At 41.8% G+C, this 18,157-nt stretch overlaps 1 protein-coding gene across 1 annotated transcript in view; it reads right to left on the reverse strand.

The window, feature by feature from the left end:
* Positions 1 to 18,157, reverse strand: part of KHDRBS3 (KH RNA binding domain containing, signal transduction associated 3) — a 145,940-nt gene that overhangs the window by 17,783 nt on the left and 110,000 nt on the right. The window contains exon 7 of the mRNA XM_055545716.1: positions 5,074 to 5,156. Within this exon, the coding sequence (XP_055401691.1) occupies positions 5,074 to 5,156 (83 nt within the window). The remainder of the gene's footprint in view (positions 1 to 5,073; positions 5,157 to 18,157) is intronic.

Consider the following 18,157-nt stretch of genomic DNA (forward strand, 5'->3'; position numbering starts at 1 on the left):
TTGTGTGCTAAAGAGATTCTTTCAGCACTCGTGCAGCAAGCAGTTAAAACCCTGGGCTAGGTGAAAGCATATTTCACAAAAATTCTGCAAGGTGTGATTAATCCAGGCCAAACCATTACTGTTTTTAAAAGTCCAAAACAACCAACCCTGAAACAACACAGCGCTATCTTCCAATAGACAGTGATTTTACTGATGTAGAAATGCTACATCCTAAGTTGAACAATAGGTCATCATTTTCAAGGTGAAAATCGCAAATTATATTCACACCTCTCAAGTCAGCTCCTGAGACGACATTACTGCACATATAATGCTAAAGCTGCCAAGAGAAGCAATGGCAAACTAGAGAGCAGGGCAGACAGCAGCATTAACTTCTGGCTCATCGCTCTCCTTGCAACTGGCGTCTGAAAACACAGCTAGAGTACGTGGAGCTTCCTGACAGCCTCCATTACTCTGCCTATTTGGATAAAAGCACTTAGGTGTTGTTTTGTCATAAAAACAAGTCAATAATTTTGTATTCTAAAATTTTTTCTTAGCTGGATAATGGTTTTCAGAGACAGACAAAAACCTAAGCTTAAGTACTCTTCAGGAGCATATTCTTGGGAAAGTTACTAAACATCACATCTTCAACTTCTATACATGGAAAAACTCAGCAGGTAGGGCCATTGTGAAAACTGGAGGTAATGCATTTAAAGGACATAGACAGCTGAGTGCAAGACTTAATAGATTCTCCCAAACTAGCAGCTCTTATTTCTAATTTCTTTTTTCAGTATTTCTAAGCATTTTCAGGAAAATCACAGAGATTGTGGAGGATGAAATGAAATAAGTACTTGAAAGTACCATCAAACCACAAACTACTATGGGAAATTAGTATGTCAACATTAAACCTGCCAGAAAATAAAACTGTTACTACGCAGTCATCCACTTAGGCTCAGGGGGTTATTAGCACTTTTTGGAAACCCTTTTTGTTCTACTTTTTTAATAATTGATAATTAGATGAATCAAATATTTCTTAGAGAATTTATAAATATTCAGAAACACAGACTAAAATATTCTGAAATTTGAATACAGTCAAGATAACTAACAGATCTCCTAACGTAGTTACCTTTTGGTCTGTGATGAGAGCACCTGAAATTTACTCTCTTAGCAAATTCCCCAAACTCAATACTATATTAACTACAGTCATCATGCTGTAAAATTGTGACTGTTGTTAGAATCATAAATAAGACATCAAATGAAAACTAATCCCTCTTAGTTGAGAAGGCTCCGGTCACGCCAGGGCAGGTGCAGGTTGAGCTCTGAGGCCATTTATCATCTGCTCCTTTACTCCTCACAGCTACTCCAGAGCTGTGCGCCCATAGGAATGACTCAGTAACTATTTTTGTGGTGATGTATATTAGAATAATTCCAATATTGTAAAGAACAGTTCATATTTCTCTTCACAGATACGTGACAGCTTGTTGCTCATTAAGCGTGTGAAGTCAGGTAAACAACGCTTGTTTTACACTGCAGTACCAGGCCATTACAAACACTGATGGGAAATACAGCTGAACCATGTTGAATTTTTTAGAACTCTGTAGGGACTCTTATTTGTACTCTAATTTTCATACAAGGTATTTGAAAATTGATAAGAGAAAATTCCTAATTTGTAAACCTCCTGAGAGAAACTTTTTTCCTGCAACAAAAATGTGATAAAATGATTACAGCACATGAAGTGTAAGACATCTAGTTTTAGCCTGCAACATTAGCATGAAGATAAATGAAATTCTTAGGTTTGATGAAAATGAAGAATCCTCCTGCCAATGTGGGAGACACAGCAGACCTGGGTTCAACCTTTGATCCCTGGGTCAGGAAGATCCCCTGGAGGAGGAAATTGCACCCCACTCCAGTATTCTTGCTGGGATAATCCCACGGACAGAGGAGTCTGGTGGACCTATAGTCCACGGAGTCACAAAGGAGTCGGACATGACTGAGTGACGGGAAATATGAACATGAATCAGTTTAAGCAACTGAAATCAAAACCGTGACAAAAAGCAAGTTGAAAGATGATGGAGCCGAGTACAAAACAGAATGCATGGGGCCAATGTGGATCTACCACTGCTCAGCCCTGTGAGTTAAGACAGGTGAGTTAACGTCTCTGAACCTGCACGCAGGGAATGACATGCTTAGACTTGAATTCTGCAGTATTTCAGGGCGCACTGAGCAGAGAGTCTGTGAAGCCCACAGTCCAGTACACCAAGCACACGGCCAGCATTCAGCGCTGACAGTGAGAGTGATGGCGATTCACAGGCCAGCACCCACTACTCGATTTGGGGGATGATTTCAGAATTTGCTCTAACTGGCTCAGACTAGATTTCTAATTCTGAGACATACAGTGTTGTACTTAAGCCAATGTTACAATATGTGCGTATTATGAACTGACCTGTCCACCCAGAATCATAAATTGAAGACCTACCCCAGTACCTATAATGTGTGTTTAGACACAGGACCTTTAAAGAGGTGATGAAGTCGAAGGAGGCCTTCCATGGGCCCTCGGTCAATCTGACTGGTGTCACTGTAAGAGAGGAAATCTGGGTACAAGGAGGCGGCAGGGGCACGTGCCCACAGAGAAGGCATCGTGTGAGGACCAGCACAACAGCGCCAGCCGCACGTCAAGGAGGGAGCCTCAGAAGAGACCAGACCTGCCAACACCCTGAGCTCAGACTTCCAGCCTCTGTGGCCCTGAGAAAATAAGCATCTGCTGTTTAAAACAGTCTGTGGCATTTTGTTATGGTAACTCTAGCAAACTAACACAGCTCCTGGAAACACTTCTTCATCCTATTCCGTAATGTAGCTGCTTCGTCATGATTCACAGAAATTGCTGAAGAGGAAGACAGACAGACCGAGGTGCAAAGTCAGGCCCCTTAGCTTGTAAGATGCATGATCTTAGGCAAGTTTACCTGATTTTTATAAACCAGTCTTCTTTCTTTAAAAGGACTGATGCCTATTTCATAGGTTATGAGGATTAAATGAATATTCAGAGTACCTGACCAACAGCGATTTCTGCATTTGCCAGAACGTGCAATTCTCACACAGTTCTCTGCAGTCCTTCAGGTAAGATGAGTTGTAGCACTGAAAAGATCATGACCAAGAAGGTGGCTGGGCTATCGGTAAGATGTTCCTTTTAAGTGAGTCTTCCTTGATGTTTAAAGGGCTTATAATTTATAAGGTGCCATCTAACTGGTCTATGCCTCCAGGCTCACCATCTGCCAACCTGGCCTCTACACGGCCTTCTGGTTAATTCTCCAAACCCAAGTGTGAACACACCGCTCCCTAGCCGGCACCTCATCGCATCTCCCTAGTGCTGCTGATGGTCTGGAGCCTGCGTCCCAAGCCTGGGAGGACGCGGTCACCCCCCTCCCACCTCTTCTCTCCCGTGCGTCACACTATGGAGCCCAGACAACACGCTCCGTGCTTGGCTTTGGGCAATGTCCTCCGGTGTGCGCACCTTCATGGCCCCTACTAGCCCTTCACTTTCTCAGTGAAATGCCCCCCGTGTTCCCAACCAGACTCCAGCATTGTCTTAGCACTATTTTCTCTCAAACTCTCATGTGGTTACCATTTTACATTCCTTTTAAATATTTGTATTTCATTCTAGCCTGTGAACTTTCCAAGGAGAGGGTCTCTATCTCAACAGTCTTTGTAATCCAACATTGAGCACAGTGCCTACATTTAAAACATCTAGTGGACATTTAATAATACATACTGGCTGAATAAATGACCACAGGAATGAACGCCTATGATCAATCATATTACTATGTTATCACAGTTTAATACGGGCAGACTTCAAGCTCTCCAAGTCTGCTTCACACTCTGCATTAGCTATTTACTCCTCTGAACCTCGGTTTCATCATCCATATGACAGACGTGTTAACTCCTGTGCTGCCGTTCAGATTAAACGAGACGTGTGAGTAAAGGGTTGTACTCCATGTATGATTCTTGACTAATTACTTTAACTTACGCTCTGCGCTTTTCTTCATCTGTATAATGGGAACATAAAACTGCTGGACACTGAGAGGAAACACAGAGTCTTGTCTGCTGTTGACTGTGTGCAAGTCACTCCAGGTGTGCCCAGACCTTCACGGACACAAACAGCATGCCCAAGGCTTCCTGGAAAGAGGACCAGCTGGGAGCCAAAGCTTGAAGGCTACTTACTTGTGACACACTATACTAGAGAAAAACCTGGCATGGACAAAAGGAGAAGAAAGTATATCCCTGCCCACCTCAGGACCCAAATGCCGATCTGCTTAAAGCTTGCCTTGCCCCACATGACTTCAGGAGTGAATTTATGCTTCATCAAAAACCCCATGCAGTCCATATTTATTGAAATTTATGCTTGATACAGCCAGCATTTTGGCTTGTGTATGTCTATCTTTGTCTTCCACTTAGAGTTTTAAGCATAAAGCAAGATGCTTCTCAAGATTTAGGAATAGATTCTGAACAGAACACACAGATTTCATATACTAATGAACATCAAAGTCTACTATGCCATGACTATAAAGCTGTGTTTCCCCCGATAACACTCATTTCTAAGTGAACACTTCTTCAGAAAACGAATCAGAACTAACTCATTTTTCACAAACAGAAATCTGAAGTTGTTAGAAAACAAGAGCACTGTTGCTAAGAAGCAGAAATGATTTATGAACACTGAACAAAACTTCCGTCACTCCCATCCCCTGCACTGATGAAGCAGGAAAGTCACACGTTTCTAAGATACTCTGGAGCCTCTGGACTCGAGAGCCACAGACCTGGCACACACTGTTCTTCCTTAGAATATACTGAACGCTTAAGCTAAATTTTTAGAGAAAATAAAAGTTTCAAATTGTACTTTCCAAGACGCATTGCTTTAGCACTACAGTAAATTTGAGTGTAATACATGCTAGTTGGTAGGACAGACAGAGTTTCTCCGCTTAAAACAAAACAAAGGCCAAGTCAGATCATCCTCACTGGCCAATCGTCATCCTGTTCCCAGAGGGTATAAAATGTGGACAGCACAAGCGTCTGCTGTGGGGTCTGTTCAGGAAGAGTGACACTTACCTTTGGGTTGGGGCGCTATAGCTGTTATCATAGGAATCATAACTCTGTTCGTCATAAGCAGTGCCATATCCATCATCATAGTCCTACAATACAACAGAAGGACAAAAAGTTCAGAGAAGTTTCTGGAAAGAAAGAAGCATTCTGCTTTCACTGAATCTTTATTAATTCAGCTACCATTGAACTCTATATCTAATTATAATGTAAAGAAAAATATAAAATTTTCATATCAGTGAAAATGATAGAGTAAGAACCTCCAAAAATTCCCTCTGAAAAAGCAAAGAGAAACTGGCAAAAACTGTCAGAATGAATATTTTTAGAACTCTGGAAATTAACCACAGGCTCACAGAGATCTAGGGAGCATTTATTTTTAAAAATTGGCTGCATCTTGGAAAGAACGGTGAGCTCTGATGTTTTAACCTGTTCTGTTCCCATCCCTGACCCCGGCTCTGTAGGAGCCCAAATCAATCAGGCAGGAAAGCAGCAGGCCTGAGGCCACTGGAGGGGGCAGGCAGGGTGGAGTGCCTTCCAAACCCCATTCCCAGAGGACTTGGAGCTCATCCAGCACACAAGGCCTTCTCCCTGAGGATCTCTGAGAAAATAACTAGGGGCAACTGTTTATGATCTCAGCCGATTGAGGTGTGGAGGAAAACTGGTGCGAACAACAGGCTACAAGGAAAAGTAGAGGAATGCGAGATCCACTGGGGCTTTGCAAGGCTCTGACATAGTTCTGGAGTTAGGTACCGTGTTATATAGCTGCCCAGGACAGACCTGAGAAGGTCCTGAGTGCTCTCTGGCTGACCTTGAGGTTCAGCGTAAGAAGGAAAGTCAAGGCTAAGCCAGAGTTAGTTGTAAACTGACTGGCTGAGTGTTGAAGAGATACTCCAACAAGTACTCACAAGCTCTTGGCAAAGATGAGGGACTTAGTTTCTAACCATTTGATAAAACGTCTGTCCAGTCATCAGCTGAGCACCATGTTAACAGAGAAGACACTTCCCTGGCAATGCAGGATAAATACCGACTTCACAATGTACGTTTGGAAAAGTAAAGTCCCAGCCCAAAATGCGGAGAATTTGATTTCCACATGGAAATATTATTTATTAAACATCTAGTTTTAAACAAACGACAATATGCAATGTACAGAGAAATGCAAAAGTACAGTCCGTAAACAAGGGAAAAAGTAGTCAATAGAAACTGTCCCTGCAGAAACAAGACAGTGCACTTGCTGGACACAGATCAGTTATCTGAGGTGAATTCAAGGAACTAAAAGATAGACTGCATGGAAAAAACTAAAGAAGGGATGAGAACAATGCCTCACCAAAACAGAGAATACTAGTACAGAAATAAGTCCAAAGAAATTCCTGAAGTGCAAAGTATAATTCAAATGAAAATTTCACTAGCGAGGTTCAAGAGCAGTCAGTCTTTGTCATCTTAGTTATTAGTTTCTTAGACAGGCTAACAAAAGCAAAATAACCAAAAAATGCAGACAAAAATGCAGACTCCATCAAAATTAAAAACTTCTCTGTCAAACGACATTAGGAAGAAAGTGAAAAGACAATCCACAGTGTGGGAGAAAATATTTGCAAATCATACATCTGATAATGGTCGAGCATCAGAATAGATGAACTGATGAAGAAGGGTCATAGCTTAACAACAGAAAGACAGTGCAACAAGAGCTAAAGCCATCCTCCTGGTTCTACAGGGACATTCTGAGGACACTGCGCAGATGTGACAACAAGTACACAATGGTTATTTCAAAGCTATTTTGGAAGTGAAAAACATCCAGAGAAATGATCATTCTGTAAGATCAAATTGCTGCTCAATGACATTTATATGCATGGAAGTGTGAATCCTGCTCTACAACTGACTTCTGAGTTTCTGGGGGTAATCAATTACAGTGACTCTGCATTTACTGATATTTAGTTAACATTTAAAAGAGCCAGGATATAATCTAACTATTTTTAGAACATAAGTATTATCAGTGATAATTAATTTAATGATTACCACAGATCTCTTGGAAGGGAGAAATGTGGTCAAGGGGTAAGAGAAAAGATCTGGAGACAGATGGGCTTCTGTGTTTTATTGTCACTGATTTTAGACAAGATTTTTAAATGATGACGGTGGTTATTCTCTTTGAAGAAGCATCTAAATACCATAACTCAAGTTAATTTAGAAAAGCAAAACTATCTAAATAGCAAGTTAAATTATAATGCATTTAATTGTGTGAGACAAATATTAATTCATAGGGATGACACTGTCTTTGTAGGAGTAGGCTTATACAATTTGTACATGATCACCTGAGATTTTTTAATGTTTATTCACAAAGGAGAAACTGAGTATTTATTGAAGAGGTATGTGTTCAGGATTTTGAAAACAGATAAATATAAAAGGAATACTCATTAAATAATGGCAGAGGAAGAATAAAAGTCAAAAATATCCTGGGAACATACTGGAAAGCCACAATGTCTCCTGCAGTAGCTAAAAGTCAGTTGCTAATATAGCTATGCTCTTCCAGTGACCAATGCAAGGAGGAGAAACATATCATAAGATTCAAACAAACAACAATACAAAACAAAAATTGAGATGATTTTAGTTTTAAGTAGCAAAATGAGATATTACAATTCTGGTGAATTAATAAATTCAGAAATTAAGAAAGCAACTATCATTCTTAATAACAAAAAAAGTAATTTTTACTACATAAAAAAAAAATCAAAACCCAAAAACAATCCAACAACACTACCTCCTCCCTTTGGCCCCTACCCTGTGGCTGGCACTCCTGCTGGACACCAGAGGGAAAGGTGTGTCCTGGTCTAGTGAGGACTCTGGCAGAGGTGACAGGTGACTAATGAGAGAATCATCAGGCAACATGCCAGCTGTTGTGGCAAAGGGAAGCATCGGGGTAGCACAGAACAACCCAAAAGGCAGAGGGGAATAAAGTGTCCCTGAGTGATGAAAGCAGAGAAAAGCAAAAGCAGCTGGGAAGATTTATTAAAAATCAGGCAGAATGAACAGCAGGTGCAAAACAATGGAGGTACAGTCATAAGACCCCTTCTCATCCAGGGTCAGGGGAGCATGCTGTGCTGCAAATGCAGGCAGGGAGCAATGAGCCTGAGATGCCCATATACAGACCATGTGTGGCCAAGGTACAGGGTGTGGGTTTAGATTTTGCACCTCAGGAATCTCTCTGGAAATGCTGTGGGCATACAGGAGGAATCAATCTTGAGGGCTGGACGTGCAACTAGGTCACTGCCTTGAACGTGTGGTTTGGCAAAATGTAGAGCTTACTGCTGCTTCAGTAATCCGTTAGCAGCTCTAAAAGAATATGGCTTCAACCATGCAGAATCTTATGCTTATTTAAAGAATCAAGATTCTTTAAACTCCTGTAAATGACTAGAATTTTCTTAACTGAAATGTAAAGTAACAGACTATTTTAAACTTAATTATGTCATTCATTCCTTGCTCAATTATTCTGAGATTGTATTAATACAAGGCTGTGTGTGTGTGTCAGTTGCTCAGTCATGTCTGATTCTTTCCAACCCCATGGACTATAGCCTGCCAGGCTCCTCCATCCATGGGATTCTCCAGGCAAGAATACTAGAGTGGGTTGCCATTCCCTTCATCAGGGGACCTACTCGACCCAGGGACTGAACCTGGGTCTTCCACATTGTAGGCTGATTCTTTACTATCTGACCCACCAGGGAAGCCCTAATACAGTGTTAGTTTATTTGAATTTTCAAATTGTTTAGGTCATTGAATAATTGACTTCTGTATTAAACATTGACGATTTAAAAAGATTAAAAATGCAACTCTCACAAGATTTCTTTCATGATTTCACAGCTGGATTTGTCCATGGTGGTGTAGCCTCTTCCATTACAAGCATTATTTGTTCAATGGACAGGACTTGAAAAATACAGGGAAAGCATGAAGCAGATTGTAACCGACAAAAGGAAGAAAAATGAGTGTGAACGTGGATAAATGTGGCTTCTGGGAGGGAGTGGAGTGGATTCTCGTTGATACCTGCTATTTTATTGCAAGAGAGAGATGAGATCATTGGCTGAGAACCAGCGGAGCGGTCAGCCAGCGAAGGATCAACAAATGGTTGAAACGAGGAAGGAGCTCAAAGTTGTAACTACTGAGCCCATGGGCCCTGGAGCCTGTGTTCCACACAAGAGAAGCGACCGCAAGGAGAAGCCCGCACGCCACAACCAGAGAGGAGTCCTGACTAGAGAAAGCAACTAGAGAAAGCCCAAGAGCAGCAACACAGACCCAGAAAACCTAGTAAATAATTTTTTTTAAAAAAAGTAAACAAAGATGGACAAGAAATAAAAGTATATTGATAAACATTCTTGCAGCATTCAAGAGACTTATTTGTCAAGATCCACTCCTGCACTTTCATCTTTGATAAGGAAGATGTCTAAATGGAGCTGACAGGGTGACCTGGACACTTGGTAGGCGTCAGGGGGGCCACAGTAGGCAAAACATGTTCTAACACAGGTAAAGATCCTTCATCTGCCATTCCTAACCTGAAAACCACAGACATATGACCCGATACCAAGAAATCTTGCTTTGAAGAGAAAAGATGTTCTAGGATAAAGGAAACAGCATGACCTATTTAATTCTATTTCTGTCACAAGTAAAATCAAGCATAAAATTTAAGATGGGAAAAACCATTTTAAACAGAGAATTTACAAAAGTGATTTAAAAATAATGTTTAGGTTTTGGGTCCTTTTAAAAGGAGACAATTATGCTAACTATACACCACTATAATTAGGGTGAAACCTGGTCATTTCAAAATGTACAAAGTTTTCATATAAAACAGTGTTAAAAGATTATTTAAATTTAGGCTTATGATTATTTTGAGTTTATCAAATACACATTAGCTAAGAATAGTCTTTTGAAAAATTCATTTTTGCTGAAGTTCTGAATAATAGTAATATCCTTGTTGAGTATCACCAATGACCGTGAATACATCACATAGCCAAGTTATTTTATAATTAAGGAGAAAAATCACAATTTTAATAACAACTCTAAATAAGAATCTGTCCCCTATAATCATTTAAATAAGACATCATTAATTCAACAATCAAGCTGCATCCCCACGTGTTGATCTATGGCTGTGAGGAATACTTACGCAGCTTCTAGACTCACCCAAGCCCCTCATCACAGTCCCTGGAGTCTGACGCCTGTGTTTCGATCCCAGCTCTGCCTCTGATCTGGCTGTGTGGCTTTAGGCCATCACCTGCCCTCCTTCCACCTCAATTTTGCAATCTTAATTCATCCTCTGGCTGTTTCCAGTGGTTGTGGGAGAAACTAACCCAAGAAATATACATGAAGGCTGTCTGGCACAGCTCTGGCCCAATAAACCTGGTTCCAGTTTACTGACGACTAATTCCTGTTAACACTCTCAAGCTATTAGGCCAGAGAAACATCAGAGCTACCAACCAGGTAGCTTTCTTTTGGTGAATGTGATACATTCTTAAAATATTGTCTAAACTGTGATGTCTACATCTTCATTCTGCAAATACGAGTATTAACTACTACTGTGATTTTTAAATAAAAGAGTGGCTGACCAAGAGTAGTTGTAATTCTATCCACATCTGGCCACAGCTTTTAAAAACAGGTCTCCATCAATTATTCATAGAATGTCTTCGCTCCTCTGTTTGTCTCTCACTGAGATAGAGCTAGATTTATTTAGATTTGACAAGGAATACAATGTAATTTAATACAGAAAATAACAAAGAGGTTAACTCAGAAATTCCACAAAGGAAAGAGAAAACTGTAAATAGAAAATTAAACCAAATATCCCACAAAGATGAGAAAAGGGGGTAACTCAATTTTATTAAGCCCACATTATGTACCTCTGGTAAGGATTTTTATGTCGGTTTTTCCATTTTCCCCAGGAGGCTGACATCTGTTGAATGCCTACTGCTCTGAGCCCTTGGGGAGACTGTATTGAACAAACAGAATAAAACAAGCACCTCTGTCCTCAGGCAGCTTCCATTCCAGAGGGGAACATAATACACCTCAGTCCTCAGGGACACAGGGAGAGAGCGGGGATGCTGGGGATCTTGGAGAGGTGCCAGGAGTCCTCACAGAAAAGACTACAAATGCGAAGGAAGTGAGAAGCCGCTTATGTGGATTTCGATTTTGCTGGTGGTGCTACTGGTACTGCCCACAGAAGGAAGGGCAGACGGAAAGGTCGCCGTGGGCGAGCCAGGGAGGGAGGCGCAGGGGCCATGTCTCGGGCGGCCTTTGCCGCTTCAAGTGAGGTGCCACCGGAGGCTCTGGTGCCTCGTGCGTGTCAGGGCTGTCCAGGTTTTTATCTATTTCACTGATTTAACTTCCAATACACTATTTCTTCCCTTATCTGTGTCAAACCTGGAACTAAAACCATTTCATTATTCTTTATATTTTTCAATTCTAGAGTATCTGTTTTCTATATTTTCCAATTCTCTGCTTAAATCATCAATTTTATCTTTTCAATTCCCTGATTATAAAGAACATAAAGTTTGTGTCTGCTTTATGAATCTATTTTGGTCTGTTTTTACTGGTTCCTCATCTTGCGTGCCTATAATTTTTGATTAATTGCAATTATATATGAAGAACTAGAGAAATACCTGAAGGCCCACACTGTTGTGTTTTTCTAGAGAGAATTACACTTGCTCTTTGTGCAGGACAGGAGGAGTCGCAGTCCAGCTTCACCGCACCCCACACAGGGCTATGACGACAAGCAGCCTTCCTCTGGGAGGACAGCTTTTCTGGGTTCCCATTCAAAGTTGAGGGGATTTATCAGCCTCCTACACCCAAACCTGGGGGGCCGTGGACTCCAACTACTTAACCCTCTCAAACTCTGGATTTCTTCTGAGGCTCAATTCAGCTTCTCGGCTACCTCTGCAGGAACTGGAAGACGCCCTCACAGCCTTTCTCAACCAGGGTTCTACCACAGCGTGAAGTCCGGTGCCCACGGTGCCCACTGTGTATGAAGTGGGCTCACTTCTCTCCTAAGCAGAGCAGCGGTTGTTGGTACCACCCCCACAAAGCTAAGGAAATAATCATGCACATCATTTTCTATGTTCTGCTATTCAGATGAAGAACCCCAATTCCTATCAAATATCCAATGTATTTGATTATTACCTATATCATCCACTAGAAATGCAGTCTCCCTGAGAACAGGGGCTTCACCGACCTTGTCTACTAGTGTCCCCAGAGCCTGGTGCAAGAAAGACTTCAGTAAACACTTCCTGAATGGTGACTGACTGGTAGGGAAGGGTTTACATGAGTTCTCTCATTCTTCCATGGGGCATGGCATGACTGGCCAGGAGAGAGGCCCCAGGTGCCTCCAATCCCATGCTGGAAGGGGAAAGGGCTCCTGACCCACCAAGACGTACGCCTGATTCACGATGCAGAGGTTGCTCCACAATGAAAACATCCCTGTCAGAATTTCATAAGGTTAGTATTACGATTACTCCTTGCTCAGTTTGTAGACTCACCCAGAAACCTTCAGATTATCATCTAGTCTAATAGTAGAGGGACCAGATGTGCTCGAGGTTTGTTCAGCTTGAACAAATCTGCTTGATGAAAGACGTGCTGTTCTGTTATAAACGAGAGTATCTGGTCTGTCTAGTACAACGTTTTTAATACACAAACTGATCATGTTTTCAACTTTTTATTCATGCATAATGTAAGCCATGCGAAGGCACACACCCCAGGTGCACAGCTCAGTGAGCACAGCTGTGTAATCAGCACACAGATCAAGAAAGGGACCATCTCGGCCCCCGGACGCTCCCCTTGGGCTCATCCTCGGTTACTACCTCCTGCCAGAAGGAACGCCATCCCGACTTTCAACACCGCTGGTGAGGTTTACTTGCTCTTGAGCTTCATAAAGATGGAATCAGAGTGGCAACCCCTCTGTGCCTGTTTCTTTCAATCAGCTTCATGCTCATGAGATCCATCCATCGTGCTGCAGGCAGCAACCACTGGTTCCTTCTTGCGGCCTGAAAGCTTGCCTACATGGCTGTACTATCACGTCCTTATCCACCCTAGTTGTAAATGCTTTTTCAGTTTTGCCTACACACCTCTTACATAAGCCTTATGAGTCTCTTCTGTGGTTCCCAGAGCAGAGCCGCTGTGCCTTGGGAAGAAGGCCTGTTTTTAGCTTTAACGTGTGGTACCAAACCACCAAACCCTTTTCCAACATAGTTGTATGGACTGACATTCCCACAGCAGTGGGTAAGAATTCCTACAGTACCCCATTCCAGTTAACACTTGATTGTTTTAACTTTAATCTTCCGGGTGGGTGTGAATAGCATTGAATAGTTCCTAACAGTCCTATGTGATAAGCACTAATATTTCCATTTACAGATTAGGAATTGAAGTATAAAGTAGTTAAGTAACTTGCTTAAGGTCACACAGCAATTAAAGGCACAGCAAGGAATTGAAAATAGTCAGTGGTTCCCAACCTTGCTTTTAACCACTGTGATACACTGCCTGACTGTATACTGAGGGTCAGACCCTGTACCCTGATGAACTCCCCCAGATAATGTCGCACTATGAGGATATCTCTAGATGTCCCCCTAAATACTCATATAAGTCAACTGCAGGTGTTCTTATCCTGAAGAGTCACTGTGCTTTGTTCCCATGTCAAGAAATCAAACACTGATTACTCACTTGATGAGGGGCTCTGTGGATAAAAAGGCATGGCCCTCATTAGAACTGATTCAAATGTATTCTTTTTAATGGCTGAATAATACTCCATTGTGTATATGTACCACAGCTTTCTTATCCATTCATCTGCTGATGGACATCTAGGTTGCTTCCATGTCCTGGCTATTATAAACAGTGCTGCGATGAACAGTGGGGTACACGTGTCTCTTTCCCTTCTGGTTTCCTCAGTGTGTATGCCCAGCAGTGGGATTGCTGGATCATAAGGCAGGTCTATTTCCAGTTTTTTAAGGAATCTCCACACTGTTCTCCATAGTGGCTGTACTAGTTTGCATTCCCACCAACAGTGTAAGAGGGTTCCCTTTTCTCCACATCCTCTCCAGCATTTATTACTTGTAGACTTTTGGATCACAGCCATTCTGACTGGTGTGAAATGGCACCTCATAGTGGTTTTGATTTGCATTTCTCTGATAATGAGTGATGTTGAGCATCTTTTCATGTGTTTGTTAGCCATCTGGATGTCTTCTTTGGAGAAATGTCTATTTAGTTCTTTGGCCTATTTTTTGATTGGGTCATTTATTTTTCTGGAGTTGAGCTGTAGGAGTTGCTTGTATATTCTCGAGATTAGTTGTTTGTCAGTTGCTTCATTTGCTATTATCTTCTCCCATTCTGAAGGCTGTCTTTTCACCTTGCTAATACTTTCCTTTGATGTGCAGAAGCTTTTAAGGTTAATTAGGTCCCATTTGTTTATTTTTGCTTTTATTTCCAATATTCTGGGAGGTGGGTCATAGAGGATCCTGCTGTGATGTATGTCAGAGAGTGTTTTGCCTATGTTCTCCTCTAGGAGTTTTATAGTTTTATACAGAGTGAAGTAAGCCAGAAAGAAAAACACCAATACAGTATACTAACGCATATATATGGAATTCAGAAAGATGGTAACAATAACCCTGTGTACGAGACAGCAAAAGAGACACTGATGTATAGAACAGTCTTATGGACTCTGTGAGAAAGGGAGAGGGTGGGAAGATTTGGGAAAATGGCATTGAAACATGTAAAATATCATGTATGAAACGAGTTGCCAGTCCAGGTTCGATGCACGATACTGGATGCTTGGGGCTGGTGCACTGGGACGACCCAGAGGGATGGAATGGGGAGGGAGGAGGGAGGAGGGTTCAGGATGGGGAACACATGTATACCTGTGGCGGATTCATTTTGATATTTGGCAAAACTAATACAGTTATGTAAAGTTTAAAAATAAAATAAAATTAAAATTTAAAAAAAAAAAAAAAAAGGCATGGCCCTATCATCAGCTTAAAATAATGGGAAAACTGACAAGTAAAGGAGTGACCATACCACTCCAAGGTGATACCCTAACTAGGATGTACACACATGGATCCAAACAATAGAGAGGGAGCCCCTGGCGCACAGGGGATTGTGGGAGGCTTCAACGAGTCCTCTGTAGACTAGCATCTACCTGCAGGCAGGACTGAGCTCTACGCAAGCTGATTAAAGGCCCAAGAAAACAATAACACTAAGATGGCAGGTTCCTGTAGGAAATCCATTGTAACAGAGGACTAATCTAGTGCCTCAGGACTGACCCACCTGAGGACTAGGACGCAGCCATCATGCTCGCTCAGATAACCCTCCTCATTAGGGAGGCAGGATCTGCTTTCCAGGCCTCAGAGACACTGTCATTTCAGAGTCCTCTGCTCCATGAACAAAGCACTTTTCTGGGGTTGTTTTTGCTTAAAGTAAGAAGGAAAAACAAAATCCCTTCATATTCATAAGTTTAAAATCTGAAATTATTTCCTAAAGTATTGCATTTCTAAAATAGGTCAACTTTTCAAGCAGTTTAGGAAAGAGACAGACTTGTGAAGCACCTGATAGACATTTCAAGTAAATTGCACACTGCACTTACTCTTGCTTCTGGTAAAATGGAGATAAAAAAATTATAGAACCTTCATCTTTTTATCTAAAATAAAAAGGTGTCCCTAGGCTTTTCAATTCACATTTAAAATGCATTTTCATAAATAACCTTTCCACAATCTGTACTGTTTTAATTAAATTTTTTGCTATGGAAAACAAGATAATTGAAGCAGTTTAGAGATTAGTTAACTGTCAAAAAATTATACCAGCAGTCACTGCAACAGGAAGATTTGCGTCAGTACAACTCTCATTGTACTCAAACTCCCAGACGAGTCACATAATTAAAACTTCAGGTGAGCTCTCAGAAGAATGAGGAATGTGCCTTCACTGAGTCTTTAAACAAAAGCTATATTAAAGAATGACATGTACATTTTAAAGATATATTTGGTTTTTCCCTAAAGGCTTTCACTGATGTTCCTCGTTGACTAAACTTCAGAAGGGTTTATTCTTCGGGCAGATGGAGAACCAGTGTTCCCTGTGGTGCCATTTTACAGACAAAGGCACTGTCTATGTAGTGTTTTCTGCAGACAAGTTTCTTCTTCTATAGCTTTAATGAGCCTGGTCGAGGGAACAGGCAGAAAAGGCGGCCTGCACGTACAACACAAAGTTCAGGTTTCTCCCATTCAAACTGTCTCTATGACACTTCAAACCTGGGTTAGGTTGACCAACGTCAGAAGCCCCATGAGGAAATACTAGTTGCAGAAGAACTAGTGACACCAGTAACTTACTCAGTCATAGACCGCTTGCTCTAATAAGTCTTATATAACAACCCTTATATCTGAAGTGATGAAATAATTTCCCATTCATTTCATAATTTCTCTGTTTGCAAATACAGAGTTTTAAATTAGATGGAACTGGCTTGTCCAGGAAGCACTGAGTCTTGGCTAAGAGTGCGGCTCTCAAGCCAGACTGCCTGGCTTTACATTCCAGCTCTGCCCTGACCAGTGGCATGCCACTAGGAAGTGTTAACTCATGGTGGTGTTTCCCGGATATGATAGATCCATGCAAAGAGCTGAGAAACGTGCTTGTGAGGAAGTAAGGCCATGTGGGTTTTATTACTAACTAGAAGTGTGATTTGGGAAAAATTAGCTATCTTCTCTAAACTGCCTGGAGATCACTTCATGGGGATGAAGTGAGGACTAAATAAGATGATATAGGGTACAGTGCCCAGCACACTAACATGTTCTGTAAATACCCAACAAATGGCAGCTTCCTTTTCTTCCATCAACTTCTAGAAGTTGAAGGGTACTGTTTTTCTGTCGTTACTGAATCAGAAAAATACTAGAAGACAGAAGAGTACTATTCTATCCTTCTCTGATGGTTTCAAGTAAAACCATCTGCTTCAGGTACTGTCCTTCTAAACATACAATAAATTAAAGCAGTAACTTCTGACCTGAAGGCTGAAGTTGATGACCTCACACAGAATCATCTAGAAGGCTCGGGAGCTTCTGCAGTCAGTAGGGCAGGCCATCGGCTGGGCCGGCCCCTGGCTAGGGAGGCGCTGACACGCAGTCCCGACTGGGCCGCCAGCTCTGCTGCTTCTGCTCTCTCCTCATTTACTTTCTCTTTCTTGATAGGTCATAACATTACACAAGTTACAATACTGGGAATAAAAGCTTCAGGCTCCGGGTTAGGGAACCTGGGATTGACTCTCAGTTCACCCCTTTTCCAGCCCACAGGCCATGGGACAGGTGCCTGTCCTGGCACAGTGCAGGCAAGGATGCCTTTCCTTCCTGCTGTCCGGGCGAGGACTCCACTTGGCAGCGCTGTGGGGACTGGGGCAGCAGCGTGCCCCACCGCACATCGAATCATCCATGGAGAGGGCCTGACCAGAGGGTCTGCAGGGAAGAGGGCCGGGTGCTATGGTCAGACGGACCTGGCTCTGCTACTCCCTACACCCCTGCAGCTTCGAGGAGCCTTAGTCTCCTCCTCTCATACACGCAAATCCCTTCGTGTGCCAGCCACCCTGCACCGTGCTCAAGCTGGCGCTGCCATGCCAGATGGGGTGGTTTGAGGACAAGTCCACATTCTGTTCAGTAAACATCATACAGCTGCGTAATCAGAGCATATTAAGTACCTGAAAGAGCTTTCATAGTCTGATGAACTCATACACCTTCATCGAGAACGCTCCACCGTACGTATGTTTAAAGGTGATTAACCCATCAGCTCAGGCTCAAAAGCTTAGACTGATCACGCAACATTAAGATAGCAAGGGATGTTAGTGAACGGTAAATACTTATGAATAGATGGCTGACACAATCATAATGAAATGAGGGAAAAAATTATATGATTAAAATTTCTAAGACAATTTTAGTTTATATATCTTGAGAGGTGAGCTTGCATTTGAAAAAAGATCTTCATTTTTAAAATTACTTTTTAAAGTTTGTTTCAGAATTCGAAAGATTCATAGCCACTCACCTTTAGTTTATTTCTCTCATTAGAATGCTTGCTTTGCTTATTCTGTGACCCTCTTTTCAGTATCAAGATTTCCATTTGATGA

The sequence above is a fragment of the Bubalus kerabau genome, chromosome 14 (assembly GCF_029407905.1).
Source record: "Bubalus kerabau isolate K-KA32 ecotype Philippines breed swamp buffalo chromosome 14, PCC_UOA_SB_1v2, whole genome shotgun sequence".
NCBI lineage: Eukaryota > Metazoa > Chordata > Mammalia > Artiodactyla > Bovidae > Bubalus > Bubalus kerabau.